The 21492-nt window shown below is 42.3% G+C and overlaps 2 protein-coding genes across 2 annotated transcripts in view; both read right to left on the bottom strand.

The window, feature by feature from the left end:
* Positions 1–7820: 7820 nt before the first annotated feature.
* Positions 7821–9362, bottom strand: LOC117143956 (cilia- and flagella-associated protein 161). Its single transcript, XM_033308891.1, has 4 exons — positions 9199–9362; positions 8563–9081; positions 8403–8504; positions 7821–8153 (listed from the first exon to the last, which is right to left on the bottom strand). Exons 1-4 carry the CDS (start codon positions 9253–9255, stop codon positions 7986–7988), a joined length of 846 nt encoding a protein of 281 aa, XP_033164782.1. The 5' UTR covers positions 9256–9362; the 3' UTR covers positions 7821–7985.
* Positions 9363–12401: 3039 nt separating this feature from the next.
* LOC117145898 (insulin-like receptor) overlaps positions 12402–21492 on the bottom strand; it is a 45152-nt gene continuing 36061 nt past the window's right edge. Inside the window, exons 4-13 of the mRNA XM_033311749.1 lie at positions 20032–21250; positions 19387–19962; positions 19153–19322; positions 18805–19093; positions 18381–18743; positions 17882–18306; positions 17665–17779; positions 16948–17601; positions 16588–16892; positions 12402–16521 (exon numbers count right to left, since the gene is read on the bottom strand). Of these exons, the coding sequence (XP_033167640.1) occupies positions 13996–16521; positions 16588–16892; positions 16948–17601; positions 17665–17779; positions 17882–18306; positions 18381–18743; positions 18805–19093; positions 19153–19322; positions 19387–19962; positions 20032–21043 (6435 nt within the window). The 5' untranslated portion in view covers positions 21044–21250 and the 3' untranslated portion in view covers positions 12402–13995. The remainder of the gene's footprint in view (positions 16522–16587; positions 16893–16947; positions 17602–17664; positions 17780–17881; positions 18307–18380; positions 18744–18804; positions 19094–19152; positions 19323–19386; positions 19963–20031; positions 21251–21492) is intronic.

Raw genomic sequence — 21492 nt, 5'->3', positions numbered from 1 at the left:
TTGACTAATTAAACTAATGAGCGTTCAAAGTTAATACATAAATTAGTCAGCCAGACGGGGTAAGCTCTCAAACTGGGCGAAAAGGGGCGGGCCTAAACTAATCTAATTCGGCCGTCAAATAATTATGTCATTTAATAAATCATTGGATTGGATTTCGCTTGGTCATTTGAAAGTTTTATGGCGTAGAAATTCGAGCTCAACTAATTGGCTTTTTCGTTGTAAATAGCTATTGAAGTCCCAACCCTCTAGTCGTTAATATATCGGGAAAGTGCATTAAATATTATTGCTCCTCTACATGAGATATATAACACCAAAACTATTTATTTAGCTGAAATTGTTTCTTTTTTAATAACGAATTTGTATTAAAAATTAGGAAAAATTGTTCAGTGGCATTGATCTGCACCAATTAAACTCGTTACTCTTCTATACTATACTATACTATAAATATATATAGAATAAGCAAATCCTAAGGACGCCTTATTTATGTAAGTTTGATTTGATTGCAGTGGTCAACGAGCAATAAATAGCCGTCGCTGTGTTGTGCTCGTGGTCCATTTAAAGAGCGGTCGGTTTCCTACTTGCATCTTAATAGCACTAATTTTAACTGAATAACAGGTATCTGATAGCCCATAGACTCGACTATATATCTTTCGAGATGACTGCCATATATTTTAATATTTTTGAATAATATAATATTATTTATTATTATTATTTATAATATAATATCTTATATCTATTTCCCGAATATGTCTAAACGATACGATACGGCGATTAGAGGATATATTTACATATAAATGTATAAATAATACTGCAAATAAAATTGAGTAAAGTAATTAATATTTTAATATTTAACCAAAAAAATAAACTTCACGTAGGCAACTATTCAAATTTAAAAGCTCAACCTTAAATCGCAATTTTAAGCCTCATTAGAACACTAGATTCGGTGTAACTGCAACGAATTATTGATCTTATCATCGACGCTTAAACTGTGATTTTTTCCTTGCCATCGGCTAATCGAATGTGTGCCTAATCTGCATTAAAAATGTGCACCTAAAAGCCCATTAGCCCAACATCATTCACTGGCCGCCGCACTCGCTGGGCAAACAAGGACCAATCGCCGTGGTAGTTGTTGGTGCTGCCAGCTCGAATTAAATATGCTGCGCTAATTCCTCCATCAATTTGCAGCTCATTTCATATGCCAACCCATTTCGCAGGCCATCATCAGGGGGCATGGAAATGGGCATTGGGCAATGGGCGGTGGACATGGACAGGAGCTATCGAAGCACGTGGGCAGCCGCTCGAAATGCCGGCGGGCAATCGGCCGGATGAAAAGCGGATGGAGCGGGAAAACTAGTTTGCATTCAGCTTGTGCACGTAATTAGAAAATTTCCATTTCCAGGGGCAGGTGGCGCGAGGCGGCGGCTGGTGGAATGAAAACAAAAACAGAAACGTGCTAATTGCAAATTAATTATGCACGATATTGAATTTGCACTAAACGCAAAGGCGCTAACGGGAATGGTCCGCTAGAGAAAGTAGCAGGAAAGTGGAAAGTCCGGAAACGTGATTTGCATGAATACCACAATTTGCCTGATTTTTCTTCTTTGTCGGGAGGATCTCTCTTTCTCTCTCTGTCGCTCGCCCGCCTCTAATGGCCGACACGATTAAGTGTCCACAACAGCGGCATCAGCATATAAACAGCTAAAGTGTTAATTGCCATAAATGCTTGTCATTGTAGCGGTAAACGTTGGTAGATACTGCGCCAGCGCTCACCCATACACACACACACCCGCACACCCAAATGCAGAGAAAGAGAGACAGAGCGGAAACGGAAACGAAAACGATAACGGAAGCCTTAGCAGCGGAAAGGCATTTAGGCAGCGCACATCTCTGAGCACTTGCACTCAAATGAATGAAATGAACTGCTAAATTATGCACGCGATTTAACCCTCATTTTGCCAGCCGCAACTTTGCGCTGCCACCCACTCACCCATCCTGCCACCCACTTTTATCTCTCTCTCTCTCTCTCTCTCTCTGACTTTTAATTTGGCCGCTCATTGCGCACGCGCTTTGCAAAATCGTTAGCTCTTCCGCTCAGCGAAGCCCATCGCAGGCCACGCCCCTCAACATGCAGCCAATGAGTGAAATCAGCGGGCACTCAAATCTTTTCAACATGGCCGCCAAACGGAAGTCACTCGAAGAGCAAGAGAGCGCGTTGTGTGGATGTGTGAATGTGTGTGCGTGGCTTTCCCCTGCTGTGTTCGTCGTTTTGCAGACTTTTTGCACCTTTTATTTTGTCATTTGTGTGTAATTTCGGAAAATGTTGGCGACATTATGACGCTCGACGCCAGTTGGGCCGGGGTCGCGCGCTTAAGTGTCCTCCAGGGTACTTACTTCGTTAGCAGAAGTTTCTCGCCCTCCCTCGTCCTTCGTCCTTTGCGCGGCTCCTTGTTGCTGTTGGTTTTGTTGCTGTTGCTGTGGCGTTCGCCGTGCGGTGCCGCACTGTGCTTGTCGTTTTGCGGATGTGTCTCTTATTTTCATAACTGTAAATTGCTTTAGATATTAAGTCTGCTGTACTCGCTGTGGATTTCAAAACGGCACTGTATGTGTGCGTGTGACACCAAAAGGACGAAGGATGGGTCTCACACACGGAAAAAAAGGGGAGACGCATCAGTCTGTCACTATGCTAGGAGAAAAGTAAAACTTGTATGAATAAATATTAGTAATGATTGTTGAAAAAACATTAAAACAGGAACTAAATACAAAATAATGGCATTCCTTATTTATTATTTTTTTATTATTTTATTTAATATCTATTTTATTGTAAATAAAATTCAAATTTAAAATAAATAAATACATGTTAAAAAATATCAAAAAAATTGTTTATTTACATTTTTTAAGCCTAATACATTAATTCTTACTTCCTTTTTCTTCTTTTCATACTATCTAATACCTAAGCCCACATTTTTTCTGTGTTTATGAGATTTTATCAGGGGCAGAGGAAGTCATTCCATTTGGAGCAGGATCGTGTTTTCCATCACGATGGCAGGATATTTATTCTGTGGGCAGGACAATATGTGCGCATGAGGCACTTGGCCTGGCCATTCAAATAGTTTCAAAGCTGCAGTCATTACCAGCAACAATTACATTTTGTTGCTACGAATTTTATCATTTACTGGGACAATTACAGAAATAATTGAAGGAGAAATGGGTAAAGTCCGATACGAGATAGAAATAGAAAGAATTCTTATAGAATTTTTACAGAATATATATGATATAAAATTATTCTATAATATATAGCTATAAAATAATATATGCTTTTAAAAATATATAGTTTTCTTATTATGTATTGAACTAATACATAATAAGAACTTTGAAAAGTCCAAGGCATATTATTTTATATTTCTTTAAGCTAAATTGAGCCATAACAAATTATTTATAATCATGAAAACAGCGAAGTTATTGAGCAGTTGAAATTCTGAAACAAACAATCTCAGAGCGCAAAATAAAGATTTTAATATCCGCAAAATTGAGACATAAATTAAAGTCACATAATTCTCATTAAAAGGCCGTAAATGAGACTGGGAACAAAGAAGGCGAATGGTCGAGCGGTAATAAAGATATATGCACCTTAAAGTGCGTATATGAAGACATCTTCGGGGTATATAGGTTTGGGACCCAAAAGACATTTGGCAGCCAGATCAAAGAGCAACGACATTTTGGCCATAATTTAATAGTTTCGAAATGCCGAAATTAAAGTCTTGGGCAAATCAAATTAAACCAGGCGTATCGGCCACTAAATCCAACGCACACACATGCTAATTGGCAAGATTCTTTTTGGAGGTGGGAGCGAGACGCGACGAGCTGAGAGAGAGATAGCTGCCACCCAGGGCGTTAAGTGGGCGGCGATTCCTTTCCATCGAAACGAAAGGGGAAAAGGGGTCAGCCTCTGGTTTTTTGGCCTGCGCGCGCAATTTAAGTTGAAATTTATGCGCAGTCCAACGGAAGGCGCATTAAAAATGGAAAGCAAACGCTCGGCTCAATGTGTTAAACGGCACATGTGATTTAAAACTGTATTTATTATGGCCTTAATGTTTTTATTATTTCGGATTTTCGACTCTTAGCCGCCCGGCTCCAGCCATTTGTCTTCGGCGAAGCGTGGAATTTTTTCAACATGCAGGAATCTGCTAATTTCGATATTTGCCTTTGTAGCAGCGGGCGATGTATTAATGATTATGAATAAATTCAGGGGAAAAACAAAATCATAAACTACACAATACGGCCATCCGCACACAGATGTTTGGCGTGTTTTGTGCGATTGTGTGTGGCACAATACATGTGCATAAAATATTTAGCAACGCTCACACGAGCTTAGATTGCATAATGCATATTTTATGAATGTTTTCGTGCTTTCCCCCGCCCCGTTCCTTCTGTGCCAAGTCAGGTCGCCCAAAAAGTGTTGAAAATAAAAAAAAGCGCTGCAAGGGACGGGGTGTGCGGATTTTAAAGCCACTGCGGCAACAAAAGGAGATGTGGCACAAACAACCGGCATATGCCACCAAACATCCCAACGCCACAGTTACTGCAAAATCGACACATTGCACAGTATGAAAGCTTAAAACCATTTCATTTTTATTTACACTCAGAAACTTACTTTTCAGCTTGGTAAATGAAGTCAATATGCATGAGAAATAGTTAGACATTACTTAACAATTATGAGAGAGATATTTTATATCACTATGGAGAATGAAAACTAACACAGCCAAACACACCTCATTACATTCTTATGGCTTTTAAATCTTAATCTATTTAATCCATTTATAAAAGTTAATTTTTTTAATCTACATCCTAATCTTCAAACCCTAATAAAAATGCAATTTCTCTTGTATCAACATATAAACAAACATGAATGGGCAGCAAAAATGTATACATTTTCCACATTTATTAGATTAACTCTTAAATCTTTCTGATTTTATATCCGTGAATAGGAAGATTTGATTGGTAATACTGTAGTTTCTCAAAATGTATGGAGTTGATTCCACTGTGCAACGCGCCCCATTGTTGCCGCTTGGCCAGTTTCAGTTCCTCGGATTTTCTGTTGGCCATGTTTGGCTTGCTGGCTACTGGCTGAGTGCACAAACAGTCATGTGTGCGAGCTGATGTCAATCCATCATTTGCCTTAACACCATGATTTGTTTATTTGACGAGCTGTATTAAGAGAAATGAAACACAAATGCCATTCGTGCTCCGCTGCTGATTGCCATAAATAAATAATTTTCAAATCAGACACTGGCCAAATCCCCGAAATGGATGCGAATGCGAGAGTACATGCTTGATTAGGCTTCCAATTGTGTGGATAGTTTTGATGCGATGTAATCAAGAAGGATGGGAAAGGGAACTTGTGCTGTACCAAAATTAAAGACCAAATAAATCGTATGCATAGCACTGAGTAGAAAGTCTTGTCAGTCGACACACCTGAGCTCCTTCCTATATATGTATGTACATATAATTTTATGACTCCATTTTTTAGGCCAATAAAATCGGTTGCACCACAAGCACTTCCTTCTTAATAAGCTCATAAAGTAACAGCCACTTAAAACTTGTTGTTGGCAGCAGCGACATCAATAAACGCAATAGACTCAAAAGAGCTGCCAAATAAGCCGTGAACGAGTTCCGCCTCCGTGGATGCCACATAAACGTCAGTGCCACATCATCATCATCATCATCCCGGCGGGCGGAGTAGCAACCCCTGCAAGCTGGCTGTCTGTTTATAGAAATTAAATGACTTCTGACAAAATATGAAACATAAACTCAAGTCAACACTTTGGTATTGAACAGCGACACAATGGCCCCAGAAGCCCCTTTTCTCAGGACCCACAGCCCCCAATACACACAATATCCGGGCAACATTTGTGGCCGCTTCCTCTTCCCCTTCCTCTGGCTTGCTTTTTAACACTTTCGAGGGCTTTGTTGGCATACTTTTAGTGGGATTTTAAAAATTTAAATTGTCGTAATCGTAAATTAATTTCATGGCACATAAAAATGCGAGAACAACCAGCAGATACAATGTCTTTTCGGTCTGTGTTTGTTTTTTGGCCGCCGAAAGGGCCAAATGATGCTATGTTTTATAACGCAATATATTCAAAATACGTTTTCTTCTTTTATTGTGTTTTGAGTGTGCTCAGTTGGCAGAGTGGTCGACATTTTTATAACGTATTTCTGGGACTATAGTATGTACGCTATAATGGCAGGAAAATATTTGGCAAGCTAATTTTCCGCAGCAGCCAAGTGATTAAACTGGTTATAAAGCAGTATTTAGAGCATGCATTAAATAGTCATAAAAGCATTATATTCACCAGTATCCTAATTAGATGTGTAAATTATTTTTGCCGCCAACATTCGCTTGCACAAGACTCGCCTGCAAGCAATATTTGCGTCAACACCTCGTAATAATTACCCGGCCAGACGGACAAAAAACGGCGAAAATGTGTTGCAAATGAATAAAGTTTTATAAATACACCATCAAGTGCAATTAGAGGCATGGCCAGAGACAGGAAATGGCATTCGGTAATTGTTTCCTCAACCTGACAAGCCAGCCGAAGGTGTGAAGATCACCCAATTGAAGCATCTATTTCTCATTTTTCATCCATTCGCGGCAAACCGCACAAATTGTGGAGCCCCACCAAGTATTTATGATGAATTAATGCAGTGAATGCAACTTGTAAATCTGTCACGCGTCCCAGTAAATCATCCTGCATAAGTAATGCGCAGTTTAGCCCGGAGAACACACCCAGAATCCGAAAACGATACTCCCCTCGAACCACTTTGTCACTGGAGAAACTCGAAATACCCGAGACACTCCGAGATACTCCGGTATACTCAAAGATACTCCTCTGACTGCAACAGATGCCGGAATATAATAAAGTCGGGGGAGTGTGAAATTGTGTGCTCTGCGGCGACTGAAGGCGGTCCGCGGCTAATCTATGACAGAAAACATGTAATCGGAGCGAAATGCCGAAAATAACTCGACGTCGGGGACCTTTGACTTCATTTGCAGCTCTTTACTTGGCCATGTTCCCAAAGGCCTGGCCCCTGGCACTAAAGTTGCTCTGGGTGGCGATTCGGCGGCCAATTAAAATCCCAATCAGGGCTCTACAGTAATACATTGTGCGTCGAATTTAGATGTTCAAATTAATTATGGTACACGGGAAATAAAAATAAGTTCGAAGAGCGCAGGAACAATAAATTCTTCTGTTAATAGAATGCATAAATATTTTTAACTAATTTCAATCCAAAAGTTAAAGCTGGGTTTTCACTTCTTACTTTTAAGCACCCTTATAAGTGACTTTAAACAACGTATATAAAATCTATAGAATCCAGCTTGCTTGATGTTTGGTCTAGCTATTGAACCAGGATTTCTTCCAGTACACTTTACCATGTGCTCCATCCAATTCACATCGCCGTCTGGGGGCGGCACTTTCTTTTTATGAGCGCTCTGCTGCCGTCGAATAAGTGAAGCGCGAACTAATTGAAATTTGTTGTGCTGACATGTTCTACAAGATCTGCTTGCAGATGGGCAACGGAGAGATGCTGCCCTTGTCGATCGTCTCCAGCTCATTAGGCTCTTCCCGTTGCAGTTATTGTCTAATTTTAATTAATTTATCACAAGCATAAAGTGGCGCAACTCCTGACATTTCCCCAGCGTTGCCCCCGCAACAAATCACTCACACGCCTCGTTGACCGGCTAGAAACTTGCGAGGGGACATAAATTTCCACCCGGGATTCTTGGCATAGCCCCACAATCAAACGGAATTTACGACAGCTTCTCGTCTAGTCTTTTATTTTGACATGCTGAACAAACAGGCAAACTTGCAACAGCTCATTTGATTGGGTCGTTTGGATGCCACAGCAGGTACGAGCCATAACCAAACTGAATATAATATAACATAAAAAATCTGAAAATACGCCGACTCATGGGACGACCCATATCAATATGTGAACTTCCACAGGTTCTTCCAGGTCTCGCGCTTGTACACATTCTTGTACGTCTGCACGGACACCTGGAACTCGGGGCCAAACAAGGTGTTGGCCAAAACATTCTCCACAGCCAAATTTCGATTGGTAACCGCGTGAACAATGACCAGCGGATTGTGTACCTAAAAATGTACAAAAGCATAATTAGCTCCATTAAAATATATAAGAATGTCAAAATTAGTACTTCTTAAATAGTTTGGTAGAAAGGATGATCATAAAATCGAAGAAGAGTTATTTTCTAAGTATTTTATAACTTAATAGTTTCTAGGTCGACGGTTTTCTAATTTGTACATAATTGAAATGGATCGAATCCAATCCAGTGGCTTACACTTTTAATGTACACGCATTGCAAACAACATGGAATTACTCACGGGTATGGTCTTGCCTTCGCTTTCGAATCGAAGATCGGGGTCCTTGTGGGCGCAGAAAAAGTGAGTGTGCGAAGTGGGCACACGGGCAGAAGGGCCACAGTTCTGTGGGATACAAAAAAAGACATAGAAATACTGTTAAATTACCAAAGGATGAGCAAACCTTATGGGATACTAAGCCGAGTGGAAGTGTAACTTCGCCGTTTTTGGTGGTAAAGAACGCCTTTTCCACGGGGAGCGAGAGGTTCAGCCTCTTGGGTCCGCTGAAAACATACATGGGCTCATCAGCGGGCTCCAGGGCTTGCAGGCGAAACTTCTCGCCGTAGGCCAGATACTGACCGGTACGGTCATCCTCGTTCGGACTGACGATCCTGAAGCTGTTGCGCAGCGCGGGACGCGGCGAAGGAGCCACCGTAAGATCACACATCTCGTTGATGGTCTTGCAGTTGCGATGCAGTCCCTCCTGAGTAATTACCACCGACAGCACCAGGTTCTGATCCGAAACCTGCTGGCGGCAGACACCGATCTTCACGGGCCGGATCTGCACCACCACTCCGAAGGCCAGAACATCCTGCGGCGGACCCAGCACTGTTCCCTGGTAGAAGCGGTCGTAGACGGCGCGGGTCTTGTCCAGCAGCAGGTTACCGCTCTCCCGGCGCTTCTTCATATCACTCATACGCATCTGACCACACATAGGGAAAGCATTTACAGTAGTAATTGAAGGATTCATACAATTGAGTAGAAAATAAGCTCTAAAGATACTAGAAAATAGCGATAGTGAGCACTAGTGCATGCTCACCTCCTCCGACAAGGCAGTCTCCAGCCAGTTACCCACTTTCACCCCAGGACCATACATTGTTCTGTAGTTATTTCGGATGTTGGGAGCATATCCAGTTACCTAATCAGTCCAGTGTCGCCGGTGGTGTTTGTCGTGTGCTGTGGTTTCCACAGCAGTGACAGCCCGGCAACCACCTACTACGATGTGTTCAAAAGATCAAAGATAGTTTCCTGCTACGGGAGCCACACACATAGCCTTACCCACCGGCTACTAACCGAGCATAAAATTTGCATGCGCCGCTTTGGTGGCGGCTTCATCTTTGATCCTGTCAAAGAGGCGAAAATAAATTGCTCAATTATGAAATATTAACTGCACACGAGGCCGCCGAGGAGCGGAGTCCCGGGCGCAAGTTAATTACTCATTTGTTGATTGTCGACTGTGGTTAATGAAGTATCCAACTAATTACATGTCGGAACGGGCCGAGAGTGCGCATGTCATCAGGCGTTCTCCGAGGAATTCCCGTTCATATTGAAAAATGCCGCTGCGGAAATTGAAAATGCCGCGGGCATCTTTGGGCCGCTTCTCTGCCAGCTGCCGTGGAGCCAACGACTTGGAGCCCACAATTTATTACCTTTCCCCTTGACATCTTGACACAATGTCGCCATCCCTCTCGTCACCCCATCTCCAATCCAGTGGCTCCCGTTTCGAGTAGTTTCCGTGGGGCTCTGAAAATTACCCGCATTCATCTTTTGACAGTGGAAACTCATCGCACTGGCGTCTAATTAGATTATTTGTCAGTTCTCCTGCTGAATGGTTAGTTCAGTCAGTTCATCCCCAAATCTTCGGGATTCCTTCTCCAATGGCCCAACACCAGCGAGGTGGGTTGTCGAGGTGGCAGGAAACTGATGGAAAATACTTGCTAATTAGACAGTCAATCACTTCAATCTGCTGAAGGTTAGTGGGAAAGTTTTGAAAACTTTTTGGGGTCAACAGAAAATGGCATTTAACCAATTTTACTTTCTACTTAGACAAAAGTGTCTGGTAATGTACCAAGTCATTATATAATATATAATATAATATATAATGTCATTAATATAATACATTCCATTTAAAAAGCAATTGGTATTTGCGCTGTATTATACATATTTTAAAAAATTTTTTTTCAATTTAGTAATTTTAAAAAGCAAACAAAATGAGTTTAACCTAAGTGATTTCAAATTACCTAATTCTCGTAAAGTCAAAGCTATACTAGGTCCATTAAAACTAAAGTAATGGTTGAAAGGACCGTGTAAAGTATATATATTCTTGATCAAAATCCCTTGCAGAGTGGAATCTATAGCTGAATGTTCGCATGAACGCTGCGATCTAGGAACCTTTAATACTAAGTTGGGAAACCCAAAACTATCGATATGCCAAAAATATTTTTACTAAGAAAGGCTGTCTCACCGACAATCGATTTAACTTTTTGTTTTTTTGCCTATTTCCATCTATTTTGAAATATCTTAGCGCTTTAATTAGCTAAGTAACGAGTATCTGATAGTCGATGAAATCGACTATAGCGTTCTCTCGTTGTAATTGAAATAACATCAAATGAACCTGATTGCCCGACTTTATTTTCAAATAAATAATCCCCAAACTTGTTTGTTACTTGTAGTATTGAATTTTATTTGTATTTCCTTTTATTATAAGTTGATTTTTTTTGCTTAAACAAACAGGAAACAATTAACTTAGCATTACTTTTACAATTAGCTTTAATTAGAAATAATAAAAATATTGAAGCTTTTAATTTTTATCCTTCTCTGTTGTGTTTACAATGTTTATGTGTATTTAGTTGACAATAATTCGTTTAAATGGTACTGTTTATTTAAATAGATGTTCGCGTGTATATACATTAAAACAGCAAGGAGCAGCGGCGACCCAAAGCCAAACTTTCCTGAATATATATCGCTATATAAGTAGTTGATATTTGGCGTTGTCGCGAAAGCGCTCATATTTCCACTTTATGTTACAACAATTTAGTTAATTCGACTACTAAATATACATGTTACGTGACGCCGCACAGTGCTTTCTGCTTTTCTGCTGCTTTGTTGTTTTATTTTAATTTACTCGTTAAATGTATAATTCCATTATTTGTTTTTACGTTTTCCCACCGTTTATTTCCATCGATTTAAGTTTACAATTTTCGTTAGAATTTCTCTTTTTTCTTTTCACATTTTTTATGTACATAAAAACAAAAGGAACTATATCTTTCAGTCTTTTTAGTGTGTATGTGTGTAATATATGTAAATGTGTGTATGGGTGTGTGTGGGTGTCTGTGTGCATGTGTGTTTGTGTAGAATATCTATTGTTTCGTTATGCATATAGCGTATTACATTGTTAAATTAATATACATAATTGTTTTGTTTTTGTTTTTTTTTTCGATTTGTTTTGTTTGTTTTTTTAGTAGTTTTTACTTCAGTTTTCAGTGTAAATATCGCTTGCTTCCCAGTTTTGTTTATATAATTAGCACTAGTTGTTTTTTCGTTTTTAATTTATATACTAAAATTAGTTCAAGGATTCCTACCTACCTCGCGATTCATCGTCTCCTCCTTACAATGACTACAATCTAAGTAATTTGTATAATTCATTTAAATATTTAGTTTCCTTGTTTTCGCTTTGCATCTATAAAATAAAAACAAAAGACCTAGCACATGCGTGTTTTGTTTGTTTTTGCTTTTCTTTGCTTTCATTTAGTCATTAAATATATGTGTTTGTATAGTTAAATATATAATAATATAAAGAGCGAAGGCAAATATCGAATACTTTTGTTGTAGTTGTTTTTCGTTTAAAAATTCCATTTGTTGCAGTTGTTGTCGATAATGTAAATGTTGTTGCTGTTGCTAAAGTGGGTTATTGCTTACTTCGGATTTTCAAAAGAATGTTGTGTGCTTTTGTGGTTTGGATTTTGGATTTTGGGATTGAACTTTGGGTTCCGTTTCTTTGCTAGAAATCGGAGAACTGTCAGGATAGTACACTCAGCAAACATATCACGTTCAGTTCTTAATTATGTGTAAATATATATGTATGTATGGTATATAATTTGTCTATTGCTTCGTCTATGAGCTATTGTTGAATAATTAAATTATAGAAAACAAAATCCGTCCGGTTTCTTGTTCATATTTGAGTTAATGGGGGCGTATGGCAGATTATTTAGGTCTAGTGAAAATTGTTGTATATGAGTCTATAGAATTTCCTTTTTTTTTCTTCTTGTTGTTGTTTCGTTAAGTGTTGCTTTCATCTATAGTTAGTACATAAAATGCTTTTTCTTCGTATATAGCGAGTGTTGTATAAAAAACGACAGCAGATTGTATACAATAATCATGATGCATTAGTTAGTTAAGCTCTCAGTTTGAAATTACGTTATGGGTTCCTCTTTCTCTTAAACTCCTTTTCCGAAGCTTGGCTTCCAAAAAATTGATTTAGAAAAAAATATTTAACAAAAGTTTCTCCGCATGCACTTGCTGCTGTGCCCTGCTTTCGCTTGAAAGTGATGAACCAAGTGTTGAAAGTGGTACTCCTAGAGCAGAGCAAACTCTCGCAGGCTAATCAATAAATACTATAATTACGCAATAAAAAATAGAAGATATTGTAAGTGAAGTATGAACAATCAAGCAATGCTTACCAATTGCTTAACATAAATGTAGGTGTAAATATAAATAAAAATCAGGGGGTAAAACGCGCTAAAAACTGCAAGGCTCTTCGACATGCATGTAAAATTAGCTGAGTAACATTTAAACCTAGTTACGTGTAGTTCGGGTGTTTGGATAATTATAACTATTGCTAGCTAACTCAGTGAAGACAGTTGCTGTTTTGTTTTTGTATTGCTTGTTTGCTGTTGTAGAGTTCATCTATTTCTGTTTTTGCTGCGGTTCTCACTTACTTTCGCCTTGCTCTAAGCGATTTGGTAGGTACTAAAAATTATCATAATTAATATACGTAGTAGGTATGAGTTATAAGTTATAATTGGTAGAATTTGTATGTCTATTTAAACGGTACTTAGGTTGGTTGGTTGTTGGCTTTTGTACTTTTGTTATTTGCATGTAGGACTTGTTTTGCTTTTATTTTTCTTGTTTTCTGTTTTCTGTTTCTTCTGTTTTTGCTTTCACTATCGTTCTCTGCTCTCGTTTTGTATTGCGTTAACGGCTCTAGTGCATTAATTTAAACAAACAAAAAATGTAGAGTAAATACTAAACGAATACGTAAACATAAATAGGCTTAATCGAAACTATTGGTATTATACATGCGCGGTTAGGGTGGTTCGATGGCTTGAACAAAGAATCGTAAAGGCGGTTAGCAATCTTTTTGGCTCGTTCTTAGCAAATTAAGCCTTTGTTTCCATATCTTCGACTCCATATAGTCGTTTACATAATCGTCGAACAATTGAGAGAACAATTGAGAATTGAAAATTAGGCTCTATGAATCTAAAATGTACAATTTTGGTTCGACACCAAGAAGAGTCATCCATCTACGGAAAAGTGCTTTCTTTTACGAAGACTGACACAAAGTTCTTAATTTTCTATTTATGCAGAATTTAAACTAAAGAATCAACTTCTTGTTCGAAGCTTCATCGCTAGAAAAGTTACAATGGATTGCTAGCCAGTCATATTGAAATACAAATATCTTTGGACCTACATCTCCTCCACCCTAGTTTGCAGGCATAGAGAAGAGTCAAATTCAAAGAAGCTTGGCTTGCGGCAAAGGCTTGCTACTCTATCTATGTCCATGCTGCTTCTCCTCATCTATTTACATGTTTTTCTACAGTACTACGGTTCTTAACGATTACGCCTCCCTTCCGATGAATCCATTGGGGGGTGGAGGCCTTGGCGTACTCGCCGGGCGCAGCCAGTTCTCTTTTAGCAAGTTGGATCGGTTTCCGGCTCCTGTGGCTCCGACTCCGGAGTTGGGATTCGTAGGAGATTTTCTCGTTTGGCTGACGCTACGACTGCGAGGCGGTTGCGTCTTGCTGGGCAACGCTCTTTGCCTGGGCCGACTCAATGGCATGCGCTCCATCTTTATGTGCTCCACATGCTCGTCGTCCACGTCGTCGTCCTCATCCTCGTCGTCCTCGTCCTGCTCGTTGTCCTCGTCGGAGCTACTTTGGCTTTGGCGTGCATTTAACGGCGCCTGCATTGGCTGGTAATTCGGATTATGGCTTATGGTCACACCCGCCATCTGCACTGGAGTCTCATTCATGGGCATATAGTTCGGATTGGTACTGACCAGACTGGTTGGTGGATGCATCATCTCGTAGTTCGGATTGGGGCTGCTAGTCGTTAGGATTGTGGCCTGTTCGCTGGCTATTGACTCGTCTAGTAGTCTGTAGTTAGGATTGTCGCTAATGGCCATACCGCTGCCTCCTCCAGGCGTGGCTGAAGGAGTGTAGAAGCGGGGTGTTCCAGTATAACTGCCAGCCGAACCACTGCCACCACTCTCGATAGTTCCAAGATTGCCCATGGCCACCGGGTGACTTGTCAAGTTGGTGTTACTGCTGGTACTCGGAGCATTGGAGGCATTGCTCTTGTGGCTGGCATTGCTGCCCGTTCGCTTGTGGTTAAATAAGTGGCGGTTAATGAAGTTTGCCTTGTTGCGAACCGAATCCGCCACTGTTTTCTTCAGACTTGGACGTCCTGTGTGCGAACTGCCATTAGAACTAGCTGCTGACGCAGTCGAGGGTTGCAGTGAGGACCCACCGATGACATCGTCTGGCATCGAGCTGCTCATGATGGTAGGCTGGCGACCCTTTCTTGGCAGCAAATGTTGTTCTCCGCTGAGTTTTCCACCGCCAGTACTGCCACTTCTGCTCGTCGGCAGCTCTGCACATTTCGGACTGGGATCGTAGATCTCATATCCCCTGTCGCCGTCCAAAGCGTCTGTATCAGGCACAACGTAGGCCGAAGAAATATCACCTTGCCCTGCTGGAATATTATGGAAGGCAGTAGGCATTAAAGTCTGCCCATCAGGAGTACTGCTCGCAATGAATCCCGATGGCAGGCTAAATGGCAAGTGGGAACCCTGATCATCAACCATGGCGATGGGGCTTTCGGGCGGTTGGTCTAACGAGGAGTTCTGCTGATAATCGCCCATTCGTAAAGGTGTTGTGGCATCCTCCTGCTGTTCCCGCTCCTGCAGATCTTGGTCCAAGGGGACTGCCGCGAATGCATCTAGCTGATTGCGTTCCTTGCGCTCCTTTTCCCGATGCTGCAGACCTGCCTCTGAGTGATAGAAGGATACTTCCTTGAATTGTGAATTGGGGCATTGTGGTTCGAGATACGCGATGATATCCAGAAAACTGGGTCTCGCCGAAGACCTATGATGCCAGCACCTTTGCATTAGTTTATGGAGAAATTCAGGGCAATTTTCCGGCCTCTCCATAACACCGCCATCGATGACGTAACGCAGGACTTGCTCGTTGGAAAGTCCCTGGTATGGCTGCGCCGCTAAGGTGGCCATTTCCCAGAGAACCACTCCAAAGCTGAATACATCACTGGCACTAGAGTAGACACCATCTCGCAAGCTCTCCGGTGGCATCCAGCGAACTGGCAGCAGTCCCTTAGTTCCCTTCCGATAGTAATCCGTCTCATAGATGTCACGGGTCATGCCAAAGTCACCAATTTTCACCGTCAAATCATCAGCAACCATGCAATTTCGAGCTGCAAGATCACGATGGACGAACTTCTTGGCGGCCAAATATGCCATGCCATCCGCAATCTCAATGGCCATCTGGTAGATCCTTCCATAAGTAGGAGGCTGCACATTACCAGTCACTCCAATGCGATTAAGATACGTTATCATGGCCTCATCCCGCTCCTCGGGACGATGGGCACGCAAATAGGACTTAAGGTCACCCTTCTTCATTAGCTCCATGACCACCAGAGCTGGCTGACCCCTGGAGCAAACACCGAGCAATCTTACGACATGATACGTATCGAACTCCTTCATGACGCTCGCCTCGCTCAGGAAATTGGTTCGCTCGCGATCCGTAGCATTTTCGTTGACAGTCTTAATGGCACACTCGCGATCCAAGCCATTAGGTGGAAAGGACTTCAGGATACCCTCATACACCATGCCAAATGATCCCTGGCCTAGCGGAGCCAACTGAATGATGTTCTCCCGCAGCACCTCCCAATCGTCTGGGATGTATTGCATGCTCGCATAGAACGGATTCACCTCTGTGTTCATATGGAGGTCATTAGAGGGAACCTTCCTCTTATGCAGGTAACAGACATAGCCGAACAGGGAAACGATCAGCAACGACAGGCCTATTCCCAGTAGCCAGAAAAATACCTTAGCGTAGCTCGGCGGAGGCTGTTGAATTTAATGAAAAAATTAATTTTAAAATGATCGTTCGCAGATAACAATTATTTAACCTACCTCCACTTTTATATGTTCGACTTCCGTGAAATCGCCGTATCCCGCTATTGAGTTGGCCCGCACCCTGAAGCTGTAAAGGCCCTCGTTGAGCTTTATTAAATAGCCGGCGGTCTGGTTGAAGTCAGCAGCCGGGATGCACTTCTTTTCTTCCACTTGATCGGGCTTTTGCAGCTTGTAGGCCACTTCATAGGTGACGATTTCTCCGTTGGGATCTACTGGTGGCGTCCAGCGAACCCGTACTGGGGACTCGGTGTTGTTTGCGTGCTCTAAATCTACTTTTAGGTCCATGACTATGTCGGCGAATTCTATAAGTAAACCAAATCGTTAGTAATGAAAGTAAACACGTCAAGTCTTTCTTACTCTTTCTCTTGGTAGTTTGGAAAACGGTGTCATAATCGCTGCAGAGCGACTTCTTAAAACTGGTGTCCCTTAATTTTTCGCTGGGGATTTCTTCTCTACAGGCTACCACGAAGATAGCGTAACGGGTGAAGTGGCGCAGTTTTTCAAAGACAAAATGTGTTTGATTTGGTGGCAATTCCTTGGCAAACACCTCATAAAATTGTTTGTTGGAGGACAAGTCTTCTTCGTCTTTATAGGTATTTTCGTCGTCCTTTTCGAAAAATGCATCGGTATCGTCTGTGATGGAGCGCACATGGCGAAGAAGTACACTGCCCTCCACATCGTCGAGCTCTGGCTCGAGCGCAACGTCTCGCCTTCGACGGGAGGGGTTACTAGCTCCTTCATTTGGAATAGCATTGGAATCGAGAGCTGCACCTTCCGCTCCGTCTGATTTGTCAGACGATCCATTCTTGCTTTTCCGAATGTTTGGAACAAATATAAAGTTTTGCAGCGCGTTCTCAAACTCCATGCCCGCTTGAACTTTACGATCATCGTATTCCTGGCTGCTAGTCTTCTTCGAGCCCTCCACGCACTTACAGTCGCCTGCTAAAGGATCCGGTATTTTCTTGGTAGGCGTTGTGGCTGGCAGGTCATTTTCCATGGCCTTGATGAGAGCTGCCCATATGAAATATTTAAATTAGTTAATGATGGATACAATTTGGCTGCCTTGTTGCTTACGTTCAGTACAGTAATCCCGGTTATTGTTTCGAGTAGGCCGATTTATAAGTTTGGCTTTTATAAAATAGCGCGTTAGCACGCCATAAGGCTTATCTAGGTAGCTCCAAGTTACGTTCTGAAAAGGCAATAAGGGTGGATCAGTTAAAGTGAACAATTACATTACATTTATAAATCACTTGTAATCCTGAAGGGATCTATTGCACAATTCCATACTCACAATTTTCGAGTCTGAGATGGCGGTTGCTACCACCTCCGTCACCTTTGACGGTCGTCCGGGATTTGTCCTAAAGTTCTTCACGTCGCTCTCCGCGTTTGTCAATTCCGAGGATATAGCCATGGTCCGAACGTAGTAGGAGTAGTTTGTGTACGGAATCAAATTGCTTAACACCATGACTCCGCTCTTTTCCGGAGAGCTGACCTTCCAGCGATCATCGCATGGATCGTCACTGCTTTTAGTTGAGTTACCGTACGGATCGATCATATGATAAAACACGAAACCGATGAAGGCGCGCGGATCCTTAAAAATAATGGTAGCATTGCTCGGCTTTTGGGGCTCTCCTATTTCGACTTTTGTCGTGACGTTCAGCAAAGCAGAGTTTGCTCCCACTGATTGTAATGTGACATTGAGAACGGCTGTTCCACCTGGAAATGTTTTATTCAGGTTAGTACTGACAAAATTTAAAATTTTACTGCAATTTTCGTTAGTGATTACTTACAGGATCCGCGGTTTCCATTCGAGTCTGCGCCCACATCTGACTTTTCAAAGAACTTTGGCTTGGAGGCCAGCATGGGCAGCAACTGGTTGATGGTGGACACACATAGTTTTGGGTTGAAATGAAAGAAGACGCCGCCCTTCCTAATGAACACCGTTTGGTTGGGTCCCCAGAGCTCATCCAGATCGCGATTATCCAGCACATACAAAGCATATTTATCCGCGTCCATCGGCGGATCGCCGCTAATTTCAGTTAGGGATTGAAAGAATTTCAAGGACTTCAATCCGTAGGTCAAGTGAACCATTAGAGATGACTGAATTTTATGGACGGCAGCCAGACCATATTTTAATTCATCCATGACGTGAGCTAAAAAAAAATGAAGTTTTAATATAGAGATTTTAGATTAATAGCAGCAGAAACCGCTTACCGCCGCTTTCACGTTTGATGCTAATGGTAAGGGGCTCAGTTCCGGTTATAATGGTGCAGCCGTGGAACTCCCGAGCACGCTCCAAACTGTCGATAAGACCGGAGGAGCACTCCTTGTCACACTTGCCGCCCGGACAAGGTTCGCACATGCGCTTATTCTCTGACTTCTGGTACCCCGTTGGACAGTGGGTGATACATTGTCCGTTGTATGGAATACCGGAATACACACTGTTGGTTTCAAACTTTGTCAGTGTGGTGCACTCGTTCGCCGTCACGCAGCGGCTGTCGAACTGCAAGAGAGTTTGAAAGTAAGCTACTTGTTGTATAGTGAAATGTAATCAGTTTTTACCTGAAAATAGCCTTTCGGACAGGAGTCCATACAGATGTTGTTGAAAGACACATTTCGACAGGATATGCAGCTCTCATTTCCATGCTTATCGATCACGCATCCACCCAAACAGTCCTGGCTGCAACAGGTGTGCTCATCGATGCAGTTGTTTCTGCACTTTTCAGGGCATTCTGGAGAAACAAACGCGAAAAATGTTAATAAGAAAACGGTATAACTTCACACGGGCCAACTCACTTGTCTGGCAGAGTTTGCTGTTCCAGCACAGGCGCCTATTATTGTGCAGCTGACAACTGGCGTTAAGCTCTCCCTCGATGGCCGTGGAATCGTGCCCCTCCTCAATTCTGATCTCCCCCGGGCACTTGGAAAGCCTGCACTCCTTCTCCTTGCCGTTCTCCGTCAGCACCACCAGCTGGGTTTCGTTTTCCGCCAGAATTTCCAGCCAATCGATGGTCCTATCATAGCACAGCTTATGATTCTTCTCAATCCGCACACCGCCTCTGGTTATGGATCGCAGCTTGTGAAGTCCCAAATCCATGAGGTCGAAATTCGAGTAGACGACCAAGGCATATCCGTCGAACAGCTTGTTTCCCCTAATGACGCTCAGATTGGGAAAAATCTTTGACAGCGAGTGCAGTCCAGTCACACGGTAGATTATGATATAATCGGTGACCTCGGTCAGTTTTGGAAAGCTTCTGTTCAGGGGGCTGGCGTCGTTTATCAAGTCGATCAGCAGGAAGCCCTCGATGACCGTGCAGTTCTCCAGCTGATTGAAGTGCGATACCATGTTCCTGATGTCCATGGATTTGCAAGCTATAAGGTTAATAGAAAAGATATTAATGTATCCTTAAACTTGCAAGGTAGTTTATAGGTAATACATACGTTTTACATTTTGTGACAGTCGCATTGTGGGGTTTGATTCGCTCCTTGGCCACCGCGATTGCGGCCCCGACACCGAAAGCGCCGTTTTATCCAGTCCATCGGCTATATCATTGTGCAGCAGGTGCTGTTGATGTGCTGGCAACACGACCGCTTGGATGGCCAATGTGTTGGCCAGTAGGATAAAGAGCAGAAGGCTAATGCCAGGCGTGTAATAGTAATTGTGCTTGTAGTGAAAGCACGTATGCCTATCTTTCTCTTGTTGCTTTTGTTGCGGTGTGGCACGTGGCAGCTGTTGATTATGCTGTAGTTGTTGTTGGTTGTAGTTTTTAGGGCTTAAACTCAGTCTTGTGGTTGCTGCTGCCAGTGTTTGTAGCAGCAATAGGAATTTTGTGTAACTAACATGGGCTTGCTGCCGCTGATGATGCTGCTGACGATGATGCTGCGGATGATGCTGATGAGGATGATGCTGCTGCTGATGCTGCCGCCTGCGTCGCTTGTTGAAAATGCCGCAATTGAACATGAGCAGCAGCAGCGATTGCAATGTTCGCAAAATATTGTGACAGTTGCTAAAGATATTGAACTTTTCGCGCTGGTGTCGATTGTTTTTCGTGCTGCCATCGTCGCATTCATTGCTGCACTGATGTCCACTGCATTTAACGTCCCTCTTTTTACCCGTCGTCTCCACTTCATCAAATTTTGGTCTGCGGCACAGTACGATATCATCATGACTGAGAAACCAGACCTCCTCCGCACTGATTTCACTGCTTGCTTGACAGCTGCTGTTGATACTGCTATACGCTTCTTCACTGCTTGCGGGGCTGTCAACTGCTTCTACTGCTTGCCGGCAGCAACATGTATCCAGCAACATTTCTTGCCGGCACAAAACACAAATGTGTCCAAGCGTGCAGGCTGTTGTTGTTGTGGTTGTTGTTGCTGCTGCCATATCGTTTTCCATCTTAATTTTCCCACGCTTGGATTTACTTTTTGTCACTCCCCGTGGCATATTGAACATATTGCGGTGTTTCTATTCGTGTTATGAAATTGTTTCCTCAAATTTTCAGCTTTCCACGAGTTTTACTTTCGTTTCTTGGGTCTCCCTCACCCCCGCTAGGTAATCATCTTTCGTCCCGCTCTCACACTCTGTTGCAGCGGAAAAGCGCAACAAATATTTCACTTCAGTTGGAATGCAATTTTTCTTCTATTTGTTCCGCCGTTGCAACTGTAACGAGAAAGCAGAATGTGCAAATTAGTTTTCAGTTCTCAAGCTGAAAAACAATACGGAAGAACAGCAACCTACGTAATTCCATGCGAAAAAGGGCGCCAAGTGCTCGGCACACGTGTCGAACTACCTGCCATCTGCCGCCGTCTCTCTCGCACAAAGCGATTTTCATTTTAACGCTTTACGCTCGTCATTTCAAATCCCTAATTATTGCACCTAGTCCATATACTATACACTATTCA

This window comes from Drosophila mauritiana, chromosome 3R (genome assembly GCF_004382145.1).
Source record: "Drosophila mauritiana strain mau12 chromosome 3R, ASM438214v1, whole genome shotgun sequence".
Lineage (NCBI taxonomy): Eukaryota > Metazoa > Arthropoda > Insecta > Diptera > Drosophilidae > Drosophila > Drosophila mauritiana.
This window is presented reverse-complemented; position numbering and strand designations above follow the sequence as displayed.

Coding starts and splice junctions, on each gene's coding strand:
- LOC117143956 (XM_033308891.1), bottom strand. CDS start 9,255: ATGTATGGTCCTGGGGTGAAAGTGGGTAACTGGCTGGAGACTGCCTTG. Junction 9,082..9,198: donor AGACTGCCTTGTCGGAGGAG/GTGAGCATGCAC, acceptor ATGTGTGGTCAG/ATGCGTATGAGTGATATGAA. Junction 8,154..8,402: donor GCGAAGGCAAGACCATACCC/GTGAGTAATTCC, acceptor GTACATTTTTAG/GTACACAATCCGCTGGTCAT.